The sequence below is a fragment of the Ranitomeya variabilis genome, chromosome 6 (genome assembly GCF_051348905.1).
Source record: "Ranitomeya variabilis isolate aRanVar5 chromosome 6, aRanVar5.hap1, whole genome shotgun sequence".
In the NCBI taxonomy this organism is placed as follows: domain Eukaryota; kingdom Metazoa; phylum Chordata; class Amphibia; order Anura; family Dendrobatidae; genus Ranitomeya; species Ranitomeya variabilis.
The window spans coordinates 130,460,609-130,480,576 of record NC_135237.1 but is presented as its reverse complement, the minus strand read 5'-3'; the positions used below and the strand labels follow the sequence as shown (position 1 = coordinate 130,480,576).

The 19,968-nt window shown below is 44.9% G+C and overlaps 1 protein-coding gene across 1 annotated transcript in view; it reads left to right on the top strand.

Moving 5' to 3' along the window:
- Positions 1–6,561: 6,561 nt before the first annotated feature.
- Positions 6,562–19,968, top strand: part of GASK1A (golgi associated kinase 1A) — a 66,378-nt gene continuing 52,971 nt past the window's right edge. The window contains exon 1 of the mRNA XM_077268995.1: positions 6,562–7,068. Coding sequence (XP_077125110.1) covers positions 7,066–7,068 — 3 coding nt within the window. The 5' untranslated portion in view covers positions 6,562–7,065. The remainder of the gene's footprint in view (positions 7,069–19,968) is intronic.

The following is a 19,968-nucleotide window of genomic DNA, read 5'->3' as shown; positions in this document are numbered from 1 at the left end:
CCCCCACTGCCGCAGGGCCGAGGGGTACCCGGTACCGGGCCTCTGAGTCTCTGCTCTGGGGTTGTCACGGTGGCTAGGCCCGGTCCGTGACCCTGCTGTGGGGCGTACAGTAAATAATAGATGTAGATGGTGGTAGTGGTGCGGTGTAGTGCCGGTCGCAGTAAATAACGAGGACACCAGGTTGCAGTCTCTTTACCTCTTTACTGAAGGTCTCTGGGTCCTCAGTCCGGAATACGGTTCACCAGGCTGCACAAGTCCGGCCGGTCCAATGGCACCTCCAGAGTTCTCTTTGCAGGTGGAAATCTGTGCCTTCCTGCTAGCGCTATGTGTTGTGGTCCTCCCCTGCTGTGCTTACGGGATAGTCCCCACAACTGTTGTGTCTGTTTCTCGTGTTCCCTCACAACTCGTTCGGATGATGTTCTTCTCCTCTGTCCCTCCCGGTGTTATGGTTGGGACGGCACCCGTATGACGAGTAGGCTCGGAGCTCTTCCGGGACTCTAGAGTCGCCCCTCTCCTAGTGTGCCCCCCATGTCTTCATAGGTGATATATGTGAGACAGCCCGCCTATGACTGACTGTCCTGCCGTTGGTTTGAAGTATTGCCTGAAGCTGAATATAGTAATACTTCCTCGGCGTTCCGGCCGCCGGTCGTGCGCCTCAGTAGGATGTTGCCTAGGTCTTACAGCACGACTCCTACTGGTATTCTCCTTCTTGCTTTGATCTCGTTTCTCACTCAGCACAATATATCTCGCTTCTGTTCCTTTCTTAGGGCACCGCCGCTATGCTGAGCAGGCACGGTCCCGTGACGTTCTTCCTTGTTGCCAGGCCTCTGTCAGGGTCCCAAACCTGACAGGGACCCTACCGAATCTTCCCCCACAACACCCCCTGCCACAAGGTGTTGCCTGGTTCCAACCCAGTCAGCTTTCTGACTAACTTCCTGCCTGACCCCCAGTTTACCCACAGTGGTGAGGAGTTGCCTAATAAATAGCACCCTTAGCTCCCCCTGGAGGCCCGACTGTGAAATGTATTGGTGTATGTGATACCTGGTCAGATGAACTCCTTCAGTGCCATCGGACGTACCATAGCCCCCCTTAGCGGCGGAGCCACAGTACTGCAACGACCAGAACTCTGGGGCGCTGCACTCCCCCCCGGTTAAATCCAGTACTCCGGGACTGGGAAGAAAACAACAATACATGTCAGCAAAAAGACATACAATTTTTGTGAGTGCAATAACAATAAGCATATTTGAACAGAGCTTCCCTTTATGGGAGGTGAGGACACTTGAACGTTACAAACATGGTTAAATACCTTTAAATAACTTTTCCATAAATAACTCTCTTTACCCAACCGGGTATTCTACTAAGTGCAAAATTTTTAGACATGAATTCAACGTTGCCTTTAAGGATGTACACTCTAAATCCACTAAAGACCTTCTTATAACACATTATAAGGCAATTAACTTAATTCTCCTTCTTTAAATCTGCAGGACCGCCTGTCCTAACGGCTCCAGACCTACTGCCTCTCCTTTCTTTACAGGACCGCCCCGTTCAGCCCGGGCCTACTGCCCTTCCACCACTATACACAGTATAGAACATATAATTTTTCCTTCTGTTTAGGATCAACAGGCCATCTCTATATGGCTCCTAGGAGGACTCACCAACTAACCCCGCCCGGGTTCACTTTCTGTCCTCATTCTTCCATCAACATTATCAAACACTTTTCACATTTAACTAGTTGGTTACATTTAACGTTTACATGTCAACATTATTACTTTATTTCAAGGCATCATTATCACTTTACTGTTTTAAAGCAGTATTACTCGTAAGTACACAGGTGAACATCCACTTTAAGAGGGGACCAAGTCTTTATGAGGTAGCGCATCTTCTCAAGCTACCAGTCCATACTCAGCAAAGGCTCCGGTGCGGTATCATCGCAAAGAGTCCTTCTTTAAGTAAAACCAGTAGGAAGCACCTTTAAGAAGGTGCAAACTATTTACAAGCAGTTTGTATTATGCACTGTTCATGATTCAGCAGTTCTTTTCAACAATGAGGAAACAGGAAACAAAAGCAAAAGCAGAGGAAGGGATCCCGGGTAAACAAAGGGATCCCTTTAAGAGTTAACCCTAGTCGGGTTTAAAGCAGCAAAAAGCAGGGAAACAAACAGTTAACTATGTACAGTTTCAGGTTTCCGAGGTTTAGTTGAACGGCTTCCAGGGCTGCACCTGGCACTTAACCCTTCTTGGCCTGGGAAAGGTGAGGTCCAGGGTTACACCCAGTGCTGGACAAACGCCGTTAATCCGTCTTTCATGTACAGTTAAATCATGCACAGCGATGGAGGTCTGCGCAACTTGAGTATGGGCACTTGCTGCAGCAGAGGTAGCGGCTGCTGCAAGATCAGTCACTGGAACGGAGTCAGCAGCTGTGGCACTAGCAGTCACTGGAGTGGTGTCGGTCGTCAGGGCAGGGTCGTCCTTCATACCTGCTTCAGATGCGGTCCCTCCGGTGCCGGTCTGCTCCGTCTCCACTGGGGTCTGGAACGCTGGCTGCGGAGCCTTGTGCTGCGACGTTGTCATCTCTGTTTGCAGCACCTCGCTTTCCGGCAGGGCCTTGCTTTCTGGCTTCGGAGCGCTGGAACTTCTTTCTTGCTCCGGACCAGATGGGGTTGCCGACAGACTCCTGGCGAGGCTCCCGATGATGGTCTTCTTCCACCCGGCCTCAGTGCTCAGCTGCGTCCGCCGGGGTTGGTGGATCAGCTCGTCCGCTCCAGTCTGCAGGATGTCAGCGTCAACTGTGGAGGTCTGGCTGCGGTGCCTCTCCGGGTAGCTGGGGGAGTCCTCGGCTCCGACCCCACGCTCCGGCTCCGGGCGGCTGGCCATGGCGTCCTCCATGTCGCTCGCTCCTTCTTCCTGGTCCTTTTCCCGCTCTCTCCTTCGTGGGCGGTTTCGTTTTCTCTGTCTCCGCCCTCCATTGAGGATTAGGAGGCGGATTTCTGCTGCTGACGGACACGTCCTCACGGTGCAGAAATATTTAGACTGGGCGGCCATTGTCGTTCGCGCTCTCCAGCTTATCTACGCCCACTCCACGCCCCTCTTCTTCTCCTGCGCTCTCCTTAGCACTGTAATGGCGGCGGTTTTGGCGGGAACTTCTGGCGGCAAGTGGCAACACACAGTCTTTGTAATAAAGCACAGTCCAAGCACGATAACTCACAGTTCCAAGGCACACATGACCCGATTCTTCAGGCTTAAGTAGATCCTGTTCGTGACGCCAAGTTGTAGCGCCCCCACTGCCGCAGGGCCGAGGGGTACCCGGTACCGGGCCTCTGAGTCTCTGCTCTGGGGTTGTCACGGTGGCTAGGCCCGGTCGGTGACCCTGCTGTGGGGCGTACAGTAAATAATAGATGTAGATGGTGGTAGTTGTGCGGTGTAGTGCCGGTCGCAGTAATTAACGAGGACACCAGGTTGCAGTCTCTTTACCTCTTTACTGAAGGTCTCTGGGTCCTCAGTCCGGAATACGGTTCACCAGGCTGCGCAAGTCCGGCCGGTCCAATGGCACCTCCAGAGTTCTCTTTGCAGGTGGAAATCTGTGCCTTCCTGCTAGCGCTATGTGTTGTGGTCCTCCCCTGCTGTGCTTACGGGATAGTCCCCACAACTGTTGTGTCTGTTTCTCGTGTTCCCTCACAACTCGTTCGGATGATGTTCTTCTCCTCCGTCCCTCCCAGTGTTATGGTTGGGACGGCACCCGTATGACGAGTAGGCTCGGAGCTCTTCCGGGACTCTAGAGTCGCCCCTCTCCTAGTGTGCCCCCCATGTCTTCATAGGTGATATATGTGAGACAGCCCGCCTATGACTGACTGTCCTGCCGTTGGTTTGAAGTATTGCCTGAAGCTGAATATAGTAATACTTCCTCGGCGTTCCGGCCGCCGGTCGTGCGCCTCAGTAGGATGTTGCCTAGGTCTTACAGCACGACTCCTACTGGTATTCTCCTTCTTGCTTTGATCTCGTTTCTCACTCAGCACAATATATCTCGCTTCTGTTCCTTTCTTAGGGCACCGCCGCTATGCTGAGCAGGCACGGTCCCGTGACGTTCTTCCTTGTTGCCAGGCCTCTGTCAGGGTCCCAAACCTGACAGGGACCCTACCGAATCTTCCCCCACAACACCCCCTGCCACAAGGTGTTGCCTGGTTCCAACCCAGTCAGCTTTCTGACTAACTTCCTGCCTGACCCCCAGTTTACCCACAGTGGTGAGGAGTGGCCTAAGAAATAGCACCCTTAGCTCCCCCTGGAGGCCCGACTGTGAAATGTATTGGTGTATGTGATACCTGGTCAGATGAACTCCTTCAGTGCCATCGGACGTACCATAGCCCCCTTAGCGGCGGAGCCACAGTACTGCAACGACCAGAACTCTGGGGCGCTGCAGGAACATACCCTTAAAGTAAGAGACAAAATGCATTTTATATTTAAGGAAGTCAAGACGTATTTGGATGATGCAGATAATGTCATCAATATTATCACACTAGAAGCTTTATCTATGGGGACCATCGGAAGCTTCTGATTGATTAAAGATAACTAAACTTTTTTTTTTTAATAGTTTTGTCAAGCATGGAAAGTTATGAATTATCTGCCATTAAACAGACCATCAGTGCCCCCTATATACAGTAGTGGAAGCATTGGATTTGCTTTTACAAGACCCTGGGGTGAAGGTGGGCACAATGAGAACAGGGCGTGTGTGGAAGTAAATCTAGAGCCTCTGTTACAGGATACTGTACAGGGGGCAGTGAGGCTCTACCATGCCAGCTGCAGGAGCTCGGTCTGATCAGCAGCACAGTATGAGGAGGACACGGGTGCCGATCCTTTCACTGCCATCATCTATACTCCAAATGAGAACCTTCTGATATCAATGCATATGAAGGCAGCCTACTACTGGAGATGTTTTTTTTTTTTGTTTTTTTTTCCAAACTGATGGTTGAGTTATTCTTCAAGCCCTGGCCATTGTTTCCCGTTCTCACCCTGGTTCGCATAGACATAAGCAGGTACGGACTGGGGCTGAAATTCAGCCTTGGCATTTGAAATCACACAGGCCTATGTTGTCCCCGTCCCCATGAACCAGATGGGAATATATTACTAATGTTACCCTGGATGGAGGAAAGGAAGATTTGCTATAAGACCAATATTTCAAATGATACCCATGGCCTGCTGGGGTAAGTGATGGAGTCAGCGACTTTGTGCTCCTTCACAACTCTTAACAGTATGAGTGTCTTGAGAACACCGATTCTGTTAACAATGTAGCAGACAAGGCGGCCCATGACCAGACAGGCCCTTCTGGCATTTGCCAGAATTGCCAGATGGCCAGTCCAGCCCTGGACATAAGTGAGTTCATGGAGTTAAGGCACCGTCTCACATAGCGAGATCGCTAGCGAGATCGCTGCTGAGTCACAAGTTTTGTGATGCAACAGCGACCTCCATAGCGATCTCGCTATGTGTGACACGTACCAGCGATCAGGCCCCTGCTGCGAGATCGCTGGTCGTGTCGGAATGGCCTGGACCTTTTTTTGGTCGTTGAGGCCCCGCTGACATCGCTGAATCGGTGTGTGTGACACCGATCCAGCGATGTCTTCACTGGTAACCAGGGTAAACATCGGGTTACTAAGCGCAGGGCCGCGCTTAGTAACCCGATGTTTACCCTGGTTACCAGCGTAAATGTAAAAAAAAAAAAAACAGTACATACTCGCCTTCTGATGTCCGTCAGGTCCCTCGCCGTCTGCTTCCTGCTCTCACTGACTGCCGGCCGTACAGTGAGAAGTGAGAGCACAGCAGTGACGTCACCGCTGCGCTCTGCTCTCACTGTACGGCGGCTCAGTCAGAGCAGGAAGCAGACGGCAAGGGACCTGACGGACACCGAAAGGCGAGTATGTACTGTTTGTTTTTTTTGGTAACCAGGGTAAACATCGGGTTACTAAGCGCGGCCCTGCGCTTAGTAACCCGATGTTTACCCTGGTTACCCGGGTGCTGCAGGGGGACTTCGGCATCGTTGAAGACAGTTTCAACGATGCCAAAGTCGTTCCCCTGATCGTTGGTCGCTGGAGAGCGGTCTGTGTGACAGCTCCCCAGCGACCACACAACGACTTACCAACGATCACGGCCAGGTCATATCGCTGGTCGTGATCGTTGGTAAATCGCTTAGTGAGACGGGGCCTTAATCTGAGAGTCCATGATTGTAAAGATATTTCAGTAAGACTTATCTGTGGTCAGAGATAACATGTGTGAGAAGTATGAGACACCGCTGTTCATCAGTATGGTCCAGTGAAACCTCCTTGTCCAAAATTTCTCTATGCAAATGAATAAATGGCATAGCTTTATTTCATATTAATTGCAATGCATCAAATATTTCCTGGGGAAAATCTTTGCAAAATTTAATTAAATTTGCAATTTAGAAATTATTTGTTTTGCATTACAAATTAGACTTTTTTTGCTGTGTTTCCCAGAAAACTTTGTAATATTCAATGGTAAGACTTTTATTGTGAAGACAGAACATCAAATAAATGAGCCTTTCCTCTTTCACCCTGCCAGACCCCTTTGAGACATCAGCAGCCCCCTCCTCTGCCTCACCTTAATCCCACCCTCTCTCCTCCTGTTAGCAGTCTGGTCTGAGCTGGCTCCTCTGTGAGTGACCCAAAAGTTGGCTGAACTTCCTCAGATACTGCACACATAGACACTCACTTAGCCAAGGGGAACCTCATCATGGAAGGAGGGGACCATGAGGCTGATGCTTGATTTATAGCGCAGTAGCTTTTAGGGGAGTGTAGTATATGGGCTGCACATTTTAATGCAAACTAAGCAGAAGAAATAACTTTTTAAACAGATACAACTGTGGATACAAAACATCTGGAGAGCATTCCAAGAGAGACTGCAGACAGTGGGGCTGAGCAGGAACCATGTAAACCTGATACCTCTGAGCTGTGAAGTGCTGGGATCCTAAGGAATAAGAGGCTGCAGCACTGGCTGCCTATGGAAAGGAGGACACAAAGGACAGGACTGCTGTGGGTGGCTGCACAGTGCTTCTCTCCAAGACATGGTATGGGTGGCTGTGGGTGACCATCAGGGTGGGAGTGTGAAGGCACACATCTTATTCTTCAGGAATCAGCTTGTAACATTTGTCACCCACTTGTCAGATAACCCTTTCACTGCCTGGGGAGGACAAGCCGGTCCCTTTGTTTTAGATACTATGCATTATTATGTAGTAAAATGGTAAAGACAAGCAATAAGCCTTTAATTTTAATGTAGTTGCATTTTGAAAACATTTTTTACCATCTTTTGTCATTTCATAAAAGACACTTTTATGCCGTTACTTCCCAAAAGAAATGTCTGAATGTTTAGACTCCGTTCACACGTTGCCTTTTTGCAGCATTTTTTTTCCTGCAGGCAAAACCTGCTTTCTTGGCAGTAAAGAAGCTGCTTACAAAAAAACTAGTTTTTGAGGCATTTTTGCGCTTTTTTTGCTGCAGATTAGAAGTGTCATTTGTCTGTAGTACGTTTAAGGCTGCCGTCACACTAGCAGTATTTGGTCAGTATTTTACATCAGTATTTGTAAGCCAAAACCAGGATTGGGTGATAATACAGAAGTGGTGCATATGTTTCTATTATACTTTTCCTCTATTTGTTCCACTCCTGGTTTTGGCTTACAAATACTGATGTAAAATACTGACCAAATACTGCTAGTGTGACAGCAGCCTAATAAAGTTTAGTTTTATTCAGTAAATAAGCAGCAAAAATGCAGAGTTTTTTGAATTTTTTCATTGCTTTCTATTGAGAAAAAATGCTGCAAAAATGCTGAAAGAAGTGACCTGATACAGTTTACAAAAATGCAGCAGTTTTCCATTTCAGTCATTTCAGTCAGGAAAAAAAAAACATTGTGTGCATGAGCTTTCTGAAATCACATAGCTTTTGCTGGTAATGTACAAATAAGATTTTAGTCTGCAAAAAAAACTGGAAAAAAAAAACGCCTCAAACGCAATATGTAATCATAGCCTTAGTGTCCTTAGAAAGTCGATATATCGATGAAGTGTTAGGCTTCCGTCACACTATCAGTATTTGGTCAGTATTTTCCATCAGTATTTGTAAGCCAGAACCAGGAGTGGAACAATCAGAGGAAAAGTATAATAGACACATATGCACCACTTCTGCATTTATCACCCACTCCTGGTTTTGGCTTACAAATACTGATGTAAAATACTGAACAAATACTGCTAGTGTGACGGCAGCCTTAGGCTATGTTCACACTTTGCGGTTTTTGCTGCGGATCCGCAGCGGATTTGCAGCTGCGGATCCGCAGCCGTTTTCCATGCAGGGTACAGTACAATGTTACCCTGTGGAAAACAAAAACCGCTGTGCCCACTTTGCGTTTTTCCGCTTGAAAATCCGAGCAGATTTTCTGCGGAAAAAAAGAAGTAGCATGTCAATTCTTTCTGCGGATTCCACAGCGGTTTTCCACCTGCACCAATAGGAAAGTGCAGTTGGAAACCCGCAGTGGAATCCGCAGTAGAAACCGCACAAAAAACCGCAGTGAAAACCACCGCGGTTTTGCACTGCGGTTTTTCCAAATCCGCAGCTGAAAAATCCGCAGCAAAAAAAGGAAAGTGTGAACAAGCCCTTAGACTGTAATCACAAAAAGAATAACTTTGGGTGAAAAAACTCAACAATAAAAGTTCACAGGTTGCAAACATTTCTGTGGCTTGTGCCATTTACTTGAATGGCGCATACAGGAATCCATGCGCATGCTGCAGAAAAGACCTGAAACTGATTTTCGGTTGTAGAAATTTCTTCAACAAATCTGCAGCATGTGAAGAAACCCTTAGGCTATGTTCCCACGATGTGTTTTTGGTGAGGTTTTTTTTATGCTGTGTATTTTCGAATAAAGGCAAGTAACCAATTATTATTCTTAATGGGCACAGAAAATCTGCAACATCCAAATCTCACCAAAATCTCATGGTGAGAACATAGCCGTAAGGGCTCATTCAGACGAGTGTATGATTGGTCCTTGTGAAATATGGGCCGGGCCACATACGGACAGTACACAGATAAATGCGATTCATTGGTGTAGTTCACCTGAACTCGCAGCACAAACTATTTTTATCCATCAAAATAAGTCAATGGGTGAGCAAAAAGCGGATCACATACAGGTTACAATATCTATAGTATTAGTTAGGTACAGATAAACTGCAATTATTAACATAAGAAACTATTTTGTAATTTGTTATTTACTAAAATGTTGCTGCAAAAACCAGACAACAATACGGATGAAAAATGTACCATTTTTTTATGGATGGAAAATTGTCTTGCATACTCAGTCTCATCTTACAGCCTTGAATCTGTATGAATAAGTCTATATCAGGTTTTCACATGTGGACGCTGCAAATTTTTACCATTCTTCTGCTTGGCAAAACTGTTTATGCTCTGCTACATAAAAATAGTCTTTAAGTCTAGCTGAAGTTTTCTTGCAGAAACATCAGACTTTCTAATTGTAAAGACTGGGTTTTAAGTGTACTGACATCCACACTAATCATGAGTACTGTAATAGATCCTCTTTAAGGATCATGGACATGACTGTATTTGAGTCCGAGTGAGATCCACCAAAACTTCGGATCACACTCGGACAAATGTTATTCTATGAGGCCAAGGGCGTAACAGTCACAGTGGTTGCCGCTGCGACTGATCCTGGCAGGTCAGGGGCCTGCCAATGCAAGCAGAAACTTCATCTGGATGTGCATCCTTGGATGCACATCCTGTTGAAATGTATTGCAGCACACAGACACATTGGATCTGTGCTCTACAATATATGCTGTTGCACAATCAGGGGCCAACAACTGATGTTGGCGTGCACGGCAGTGACAACATACGCTGTCGGCTTCCGAAGAGGACGCGTGTGGCGCGAGAGAGCAGAGAAGGTGAGTATTTATAAATTTAATCTTTAAATCAGTGGTCATACTAGTACAAGGATGACAATGGCCTGTGCATTATACTTTATGGATGACTATGGGGTGCATTATACTTTCGCTGTGACATGCCAGAGCAAGACTCGTTAAAGGGTTGATATTGACTTGTAGGATCGCTACTACCCAATAGGTGGCGCTGTAGAGTTCAAGTCCTCTTTCTCTCTGGAGAGGCAATTTGCATATTAAATTTCCCAGAGGAGCTTTACACGGCGAATAAGCCGCCTTACTTTGACATTCCAGAGCTGCCACAATGAGAAACGTTACCCCTTAAGTCTCTATTACAAGTTAGGGACACAAATTCCTGAAGCCCCCAAAATTTTAATAAAAAGCACCACCAAGCTTGTCATGCTCTCAAAGACCAGCTTAGTGTTGCCCTCTTTTAACGTCTACTGGAGCTGCTAAATTTGTATCCATAACCCCCATGAAATATAATGGGGTCAGTTGCAAACATACGTTAACTGCTCTGTCCTTTTGCTTATTTCCAGGAGTACAAAATTCTGCTTGAAGAGTTTCAGCGCCCTTGTAGGGGTCAGGCACTGGACCACCACTAATGCCTCTATAACAAGTTTTCAAAAATTGGTACCCTATAATCAGTTCAGCAATCTAATACAATTAATGTGCAGTGATAAGCCATATAAATTGATAACATACTTTAAACCTAACACCCAGTGATCGAGAATATATTGATCCATTGATACTAGTCTCAAATTAAGTATCTGCAATCCCCAGATGGAGCTATAAGGACATAGTTTGTTGCCAAAATCTGCTTGACATCATAGTGTTTTGCTACTTTTGTTTTGCTATGTATTAGTTATATGCGCTGATTAGTAATCATTTAGGGTGATGCGATTGCCTTTAATACTTATGATGTTGTTACTAATGAAATACATTTGTAATAAAGTGCTATTTGCAAGACATCAAAACAATTGAGTAGAAACTGGAATGCTCTTGGCGTTCGTCCAATTCTTGTTAATGGTGTGGAAAGGAGACATAATCTTTGCCAGGAAATCATTTATGTCAGTAAGCTGGGCAGCCATGTTTATAAGAATGTTCGCTATAAAAATAAAAAAAGGTAGAAAAGCAAAACCAAAGTAAATTATTGTGAATTTTTTATCTTCCCGCACAGGAGAAGTGTGGAATTTCATGAACGTGCTTTCCAGGTCACTTAGCTTGGAGACGTGAACTAACAGACTTCACAGCTGAGCTCCTGAATGCCTTTGTAGAAATCTGATACCGTCTTTTCCTTAGCAAATGTTTAAGCTATCAGAATTGCCTTTTTCCATTCTCTGCTCGGACATTACAGTAAAAGCAATACGCACATTTCCCCCCCCCCCGTCGAATCGGTTTGTTTCATAGTTTTCAAATAAAAAGAAATATGTTAAAAAAACAATACAAAACATCAGTACCTACTGGTTCTCAGTTTCAACATGTATATAGCCCAGAGCTGCATTCACAATTCTACCCAAGCCAGAACTAAATTATTCTTTGCAGGCTCAGTATCTGCACACCTAAGTCTACTCACACTGAGGATTTGTAGCCTACCATTTTAGTCTTGTTATATGGTGGAGAAACCTCCGGGCCACCTTAGAAACCAGGGATTGGATACAACTGAAACATCCCTAATAGAAACCCAAATTATCAGTAAATATAGGCACTTCCACAAAAATACAAACAATACCTACAAAGAAAGGAAGCAAATGCCCAATATAAATGAATTTAAATCTTTATTAATTCACAAAAACAAGCAAATAGACATACACGATAAAAGGAGAAAAAATGCAGAGTTGCCAAGTCATTCAGACATATACAAAATATACTTCTGAAAAAATTGCCCATAAAGTACCTTAATAACAAGTACAAAAAATCCACTGTAAGGAATGATTAAACTGGTATCAATATATAAACCAAACTGAAGAAGTGGAACTCTAATAGTCGTAATGGGAAAGTGCAAGTGCAAACAGTGGACAGGTTAATTAAAGGACCAAATAATCATAACTAGATAAAGTGCTGCGCCTAGTATTCCTTCACATACCATATTAAATTCATAGTACCAAGTGTTCAATAAATGAGGTATGGAAGTAAAGTGAATAAATGTAAATATAATTTGGCCTGCACTCTAAATTTAGATCGGGGTGCTGGTGAGACAGACCGTAAGGTCTAGTATCAGTATTATTGAAATCCACCGCACTCCCTGTGTGGAATATCTTAGAAACAAAAGGATTTTTTTAAATTTGCTAATTTATTCAAGTGAAAAACAGAAAATTAAATGTGACAGATCAAATAGTAGGCAGTATAAGCGACTGAGTGATTTGACGTTTCGACCCTCCCGGGTCTTAAGGCCCCGTCTCACATAGCGATTTACCAACGATCACGACCAGCGATATGACCTGGCCGTGATCGTTGGTAAGTCGTTGTGTGGTCGCTGGGGAGCTGTCACACAGACCGCTCTCCCCAGCGACCAACGATCAGGGGAACGACTTCGGCATCGTTGAAACTGTCTTCAACGATGCCGAAGTCCCCCTGCAGCACCCGGGTAACCAGGGTAAACATCGGGTTACTAAGCGCAGGGCCGCGCTTAGTAACCCGATGTTTACCCTGGTTACCAAAAAAAACAAACAGTACATACTCGCCTTTCGGTGTCCAGGTCCCTTGCCGTCTGCTTCCTGCTCTGACTGAGCCGCCGTACAGTGAGAGCAGAGCGCAGCGGTGACGTCACCGCTGCGCTCTCGCTGTACGGCTGCTCAGTCAGAGCAGGAAGCAGACGGCAAGGGACCTGGACACCGAAAGGCGAGTATGTACTGTTTGTTTTTTTTTACATTTACGCTGGTAACCAGGGTAAACATCGGGTTACTAAGCGCGGCCCTGCGCTTAGTAACCCGATGTTTACCCTGGTTACCAGTGAAGACATCGCTGGATCGGTGTCACACACACCGATTCAGCGATGTCAGCGGGGCCTCAACGACCAAAAAAAGGTCCAGGCCATTCCGACACGACCAGCGATCTCGCAGCAGGGGCCTGATCGCTGGTACGTGTCACACATAGCGAGATCGCTATGGAGGTCGCTGTTGCGTCACAAAACTAGTGACTCAGCAGCGATCTCGCTAGCGATCTCGCTATGTGAGACGGGGCCTTAACTCTAAAGTCGCACTTAATCCAGGATTTATGAGTGGCTCTTATGGTAGTGAGGATGTTATCCCTGTAGTGTCAAGGGGCAGGTACAATCTTTTTGATACCAAGTATGGCCTGATAGTTGATTTCTCTCTGAGTATGACCTTGCTGAGGAATAGCAGCGGTGCATCAGCGTCTTGCTGCTGTTTGCATATGCGATTCAAATAGAAAGTTGGTATGTCACTGGAGACAACCTTTCTTGCAGGTGCCAATGTATCAGCCTTAAATTGCTGGTAAGTTGTATGTGGTTTAATGGATTTGCCAGTTCTGGATAAAGCCTTGTAGTGGGGTAACAGCGGCGCAACTGCGTCTTGCTGGTGGACATGTAGGCTTAGTACCCTTAGTGGATGGGGGATAGGACACAGGACGCAGGAGCGCTATCCCCCATCCACTAAGGGTACTAAGCCTACATGTCCACCAGCAAGACGCAGTTGCGCCGCTGTTACCCCACTACAAGGCTTTATCCAGAACTGGCAAATCCATTAAACCACATACAACTTACCAGCAATTTAAGGCTGATACATTGGCACCTGCAAGAAAGGTTGTCTCCAGTGACATACCAACTTTCTATTTGAATCGCATATGCAAACAGCAGCAAGACGCTGATGCACCGCTGCTATTCCTCAGCAAGGTCATACTCAGAGAGAAATCAACTATCAGGCCATACTTGGTATCAAAAAGACTGTACCTGCCCCTTGACACTACAGGGATAACATCCTCACTACCATAAGAGCCACTCATAAATCCTGGATTAAGTGCGACTTTAGAGTAAGACCCGGGAGGGTCGAAACGTCAAATCACTCAGTCGCTTATACTGCCTACTATTTGATCTGTCACATTTGATTTTCTGTTTTTCACTTGAATAAATTAGCAAATTTAAAAAAATCCTTTTGTTTCTAAGATATTCCACACAGGGAGTGCGGTGGATTTCAATAATACTAGTAAAGTGAATAAAAGCACAATACAATACTTGTATTTAAAGCTGTACAAATAAGGGATAACAAAGTGCATACAAGTAAAAATAAATTAGAACATAAGTTACAGTGCATATACTAGCTCATCATGTCAGTCTAAGTATGTAGGACCAGGTTGCATTCAGTACATGAAAAGCATATAGAAATAACAGGCATATCCAAACAAATCTATAAGAGAATCAAAAGAATGTGTAAAATGTGAATGGCAGAAGCATAAGACCCCAACGCACGTTTCGCATTTAGCTTCTTCTTGGGTTTTTCTTTGTAGGTAATAGTGATCCTTTATATACCAGGACTTACCCATACTGATAGCATTATGGAGGCAGAGCTCACAGTGTTGAAGCCGGCAACCGGATATGCGGACTTCAGCGTCCAACATCCCTAATAGGTACAGTGGTTATAAAAGTCTAAACACCCCTATTTAAATGCCAGGTTTTTGTCAACTACAAAAATCATTCCAAGAAAAATTATTTCAGAGATTTTTCCAATTTTAATGTCATCTACTAAAGTAAAAAATATCAGCTAAACTTTATATGGAGGTGTTTAGAATCATGGTATATGATACCAGCTGTATACTGACTAGTATTTTACATGAGTTTAGATGTGATTTGCTAATTCTGAACACAACTGAATCCCCAGTTATAAGAGGGTGTTCACACTTAGGCCTCATTCTTCTTATTATGATTTTTTTTTACATAGCAAAAAATCTGAATCAATGTAGAGATATAATACTGTGCAAAAGTTCTAGGCAGGTGTGCAAGAAATGCCACAAAGTAAGAATACTTTGAAAAATAGAAGTGTTAACAGTTCATTTTTATGAATTAACAAAATGTAAAATGAGTGGTCAAAAGAGAAACCTAAATCAGTTCAATATTTAGTTTGATGACTACCCTTTGTTTTCAACAAAGCATCAATTCTTTAACCAATACTTGCACACAGTTTTTGAATCAATTTGGCAGAAAAGTTGTTACAATCATCTTGGAGAACTAACCACGGATCTTCTGTGGATGTAATAGGCTTGTGCAAATCCTTGTCTCATGAAGTCTCAGACATACTCAATGATGTCGAGATCAGGTCCAAAACTCTTTGTTCTTCTTTACTCTGAAGAAATCTGTTAAGGACATTGGTTGTAAGATTGGGTTCATTGTCCTGCTGTAGAATTATTCTGGAGTGAATCAGATGTCTATGATGGCGTAATATGATAGACAATGGATGCTGTATTTTTCAGCATAGAGGACCGTAGATGCAGTGGTTGGTGTTATGCGCAAGAATAACTACTCTGTAGCTACTCACATCGGACCATCAAATGTAGTCACATACACTTTGCGCAAACCACCACTGCTAGTCAAGTCCTTAAGAATATTCTTCACCCACTCCCAAAGGGGAGGGGGGCTTTACAGAGCCCTTCCCAGTCTGCTGTCGCAGGATAGCTGGCATGTGGTGATGCGGACTATGTAGAGTCAGGTACATGAGTAAATCCAAAGCCAGAAGTATAAAACCCAAATGAAAACCAAAGGGAAACCCCGGGACAATAGCTAATAAAGAAGAACCAAAAGCGGCCATTAGCAACTACTGAGAAGCCACCAGAACCCAACCATGAAGCACTCACCATGTCACTACACAAAGGAACTGAATAAACAGCACTGAACTAAATTAGAAGCAGACCTTACATAGCCAGCCCAATCTAAGGATAACAATCAGGTGTTGCATTGCTTCCAGTCATGTCCAGAGAGCCACTCTCTACTCACCTGTACAGCAGGGTGCACACATTCCCACCATTGGCTAACACCAAGCAAGTTACCATCCTGTTTTGCCTGGCAACCAGGAGACAAAGTGTCCCATGTCGCCCGGGCTGTAAACAAGTGGGAAGCATGGCATCCCGTGTTCCCATATCACTCACCAATTCCATACAGGGGGCCCACCGTGTGTAGTTGCACCACGATAGTCGCCCTCAGTGTAGACAGACCGGCGGAGCAGTCTGGAAACTCGAGGAGGAAAATTGTGTCCACGGCAGTTATTCCTAACAGTTGTCCAAATAAACTTAGTGCAGCAGATGAAGGATACATCATGCTGACTTCTTTTGGCTATCGGAAGTTGTCCAGCAGTGAAATCAGCTCAAAACTGGTAGCAACAGGTGCGAAAATGCTATATCCATCTGGAAAAGTCAGAAGTGGAAAAATTGTGGCCGAAAACCATACCTTCAACATGGAAACAAGACCAAGTGACTCAACTATGCACAAACACATGGGAAATATGGAGCAGAAAAATGGCAGCAGGGTACTCTGGACTAATGATATAAAATCTGAAATATTTATTTGTAACAGAAGATAGTTTGTTCATTGAAGGGCTGGAGAGCGGTACAATAATGAGTGTCTGCAGGCAACAGTGAAGCATGGTGTCATCAAAGTAGGCAGATATCCGTAATGCTATACCATCAGCTAGGCGTCTGACTCAAAATTTATTCTGCAGCAGGATTACATAAAGAGACAGATTTGAACAAGCCTACATCTGCAGATTCCTTAACCCCTTTCTGTCATTGGACGTACTATTCCGTCCATGTGGGGTGGGCCCTACTTCCCAAGGATGGAATAGTACGTCCAGCGCGATCGGCCGCGCTCACGGGGGGAGCGCAGCCGATCGCGGCCGGGTGTCAGCTGCCTATCGCAGCTGACATCCGGCTCTATGTGCCAGGAGCGGTCACGGACTGCCCCGGCACATTAACCCCCGGCACACTGCGATCAAACAAGATTGCGGTGTGCCGGCGGTATAGGGAAGCATCGCGCAGGGAGGGGGCTCCCTGCGGGCTTCCCTGAGACCCCCGCAGCAACGCGATGTGATCGCGTTGCTCCGAGGGTCTCCTACCTCCTTCCTTGCTGCAGGTCCCGAATCCAAGATGGCCGTGGCATCCGGGTCCTGCAGGGAGGGAGGTGGCTTACCGAGTGCCTGCTCAGAGCAAGCGCTGGTAAGCCTACAGTGCTCTAAGTCAGATCGGTGATCTGACAGAGTGCTCTGCAAACTGTCAGATCTCCGATCTGTGATGTCCCCCCCTGGGACAAAGTAAAAAAGTTTAAAAAAAAAATTCCACATGTGTAAAAAAAATAAATAAAAAAAAAATACCTAATTAAAGAAAAAAAAAAAAATTATTCCCATAAATACATTTCTTTATCTAAATAAAAAAATCAAACAATAAAAGTACACATATTTAGTATCGCTGCGTCCATAACGACCCAACCTATAAAACTGTCCCACTAGTTAACCCCTTCAGTAAACACCGTAAGAAAAGAAAAAAATGAGGCAAAAAACAACGCTTTATTATCATACCGCCGAATAAAAAGTGGAATAAAACGCGATCAAAAAGACAGATATAAATAACCATGGTACCGCTGAAAGCATCATTTTGTCCCGCAAAAAAAGAGCCACCATACAGCATCATCAGCAAAAAAATAAAAAAGTTATAGTCCTCAGAATAAAGCGATGCCAAAATAATTATTTTTTCTATAAAATAGTTTTTATCGTATAAAAGCGCCAAAACATAAAAAATTGATATAAATGAGATATTGCTGTAATCGTACTGACCCAACGAATAAAACTGCTTTATCAATTTTACCAAACGCGGAACGGTATAAACACCTCCCCCAAAAGAAAGTCATGAATAGCTGGTTTTTGGTCATTCTGCCTCACAAAAATCGGAATAAAAAGCGATCAAAAAATGTCACGTGCCCGAAAATGTTACCAATAAAAACGTCAACTCGTCCCGCAAAAAACAAGACCTCACATGACTCTGTGGTCTCAAATATGGAAAAATTATAGCTCTCAAAATGTGGTAACGCAAAAAATATTTTTTGCAATAAAAAGCGTCTTTCAGTGTGTGACGGCTGCCAATCATAAAAATCCGCTAAAAAACCCGCTATAAAAGTAAATCAAACCCCCCTTCATCACCCCCTTAGTTAGGGAAAAATTAAAAAATTAAAAAAACGTATTTATTTCCATTTTCCCATTAGGGCTAGGGTTAGGATTAGGGCTAGGGTTAGGGTTAGGGCTAGGGTTAGGGCTAGGGTTAGGGTTAGGGCTAGGGTTAGGATTAGGGTTAGGGTTAGGGCTAGGGTTAGGGCTAGGGTTAGGGTTGGGGCTAGGGTTAAGGCTACAGTTAGGGTTGGGGATAAAGTTAGGGTTGGGGCTAAAGTTAGGGTTAGGGTTTGGATTACATTTACGGTTGGGAATAGGGTTGGGATTAGGGTTAGGGGTGTGTCTGGGTTAGAGGTGTGGTTAGGGTTACCGTTGGGATTAGGGTTAGGGATGTGTTTGGATTAGGGTTTCAGTTATAATTGGGGGGTTTCCACTGTTTAGGCACATCAGGGGCTCTCCAAACGCGACATGGCGTCCGATCTCAATTCCAGCCAATTCTGCGTTGAAAAAGTAAAACAGTGCTCCTTCCCTTCCGAGCTCTCCCATGTGCCCACACAGGGGTTTACCCCAACATATGGGGTATCAGCGTACTCAGGACAAATTGGAAAACAACTTTTGGGGTCCAAGTTCTCCTGTTACCCTTGGGAAAGTACAAAACTGGGGGCTAAAAAATGATTTTTGTGGGAAAAAAAAGATTTTTTATTTTCACGGCTCTGCGTTATAAACTGTAGTGAAACACTTGGGGGTTCAAAGCTCTCACAACACATCTAGATGAGTTCCTTGGGGGTCTATTTTCCAATATGGGGTCACTTGTGGGGGGTTTCTACTGTTTAGGTACATTAGGGGCCCTGCAAACGCAATGTGACACCTGCAGACCAATCCATCTAAGTCTGCAATCCAAATGATGCTCCTTCCCTTCCGAGCTCTGCCATGCGCTCAAACGGTGGTTCCCCCCCACATATCAGGTATCAGCGTACTCAGGACAAATTGGACAACAATATTTAGGGTCAAATTTCTCCTGTTACCCTTGGAAAAATACAAAACTGGGGGCTAAAATATAATTTTTGTGGAAAAATTTTTTTTTTTTTATTTGCACGGCTCTGCGTTATAAACTGTAGTGAAACACTTGGGGGTTCAAAGCGCTCACAACACATCTAGTTGAGTTCCTAAGGGGGTCTACTTTCCAAAATGGTGTCACTTGTGGGGGGTTTCTACTGTTTAGGTACATTAGGGGCTCTGCAAACGCAATGTGACGCCTGCAGACCATTCCATCTAAGTCTGCATTCCAAATGGCGCTCCTTCCCTTCCGAGCCCTCCCATGCGCCCAAACGGTGGTTCCCCCCACATATGGGGTATCAGCGCACTCAGGACAAATTGGACAACAACTTTGGGGATCCAACTTCTCCTGTTACCCTCGGAAAAATACAAAACTGGGGGCTAAAAAATCATTTTTTGGGGAAAAAATTTTTGTTTTATTTTTACGGCTCTGCATTATAAACTTCTGTGAAGCCCTTGGTGGGTCAAAGTGCTCACCACACTTCTAGATAAGTTCCTTTGGGGGTCTACTTTCCAAAATTGTGTCACTTTTGGGGGGTTCAATGTTTAGGCACATCAGTGGCTCTCCAAACGCAACATGGCGTCCCATCTCAATTCCTGTCAATTTTGCATTGAAAAGTCAAACGGCGCTCCTTCCCTTCCGAGCTCTCCCATGCGCCCAAACAGTGGTTTACCCCCACATTTGGGGATCAGCGTACTCAGGACAAATTGTACAACAACGTTTGGGGTCCATTTTCTCCTGTTACCCTTAGTAAAATAAAACAAATTGGAGCTGAAGTAAATTTTTTGTGAAAAAAAGTTAAATGTTAATTTTTATTTAAACATTCCAAAAATTCCTGTGAAACACCTGAAGGGTTAATAAACTTCTTGAATGTGGTT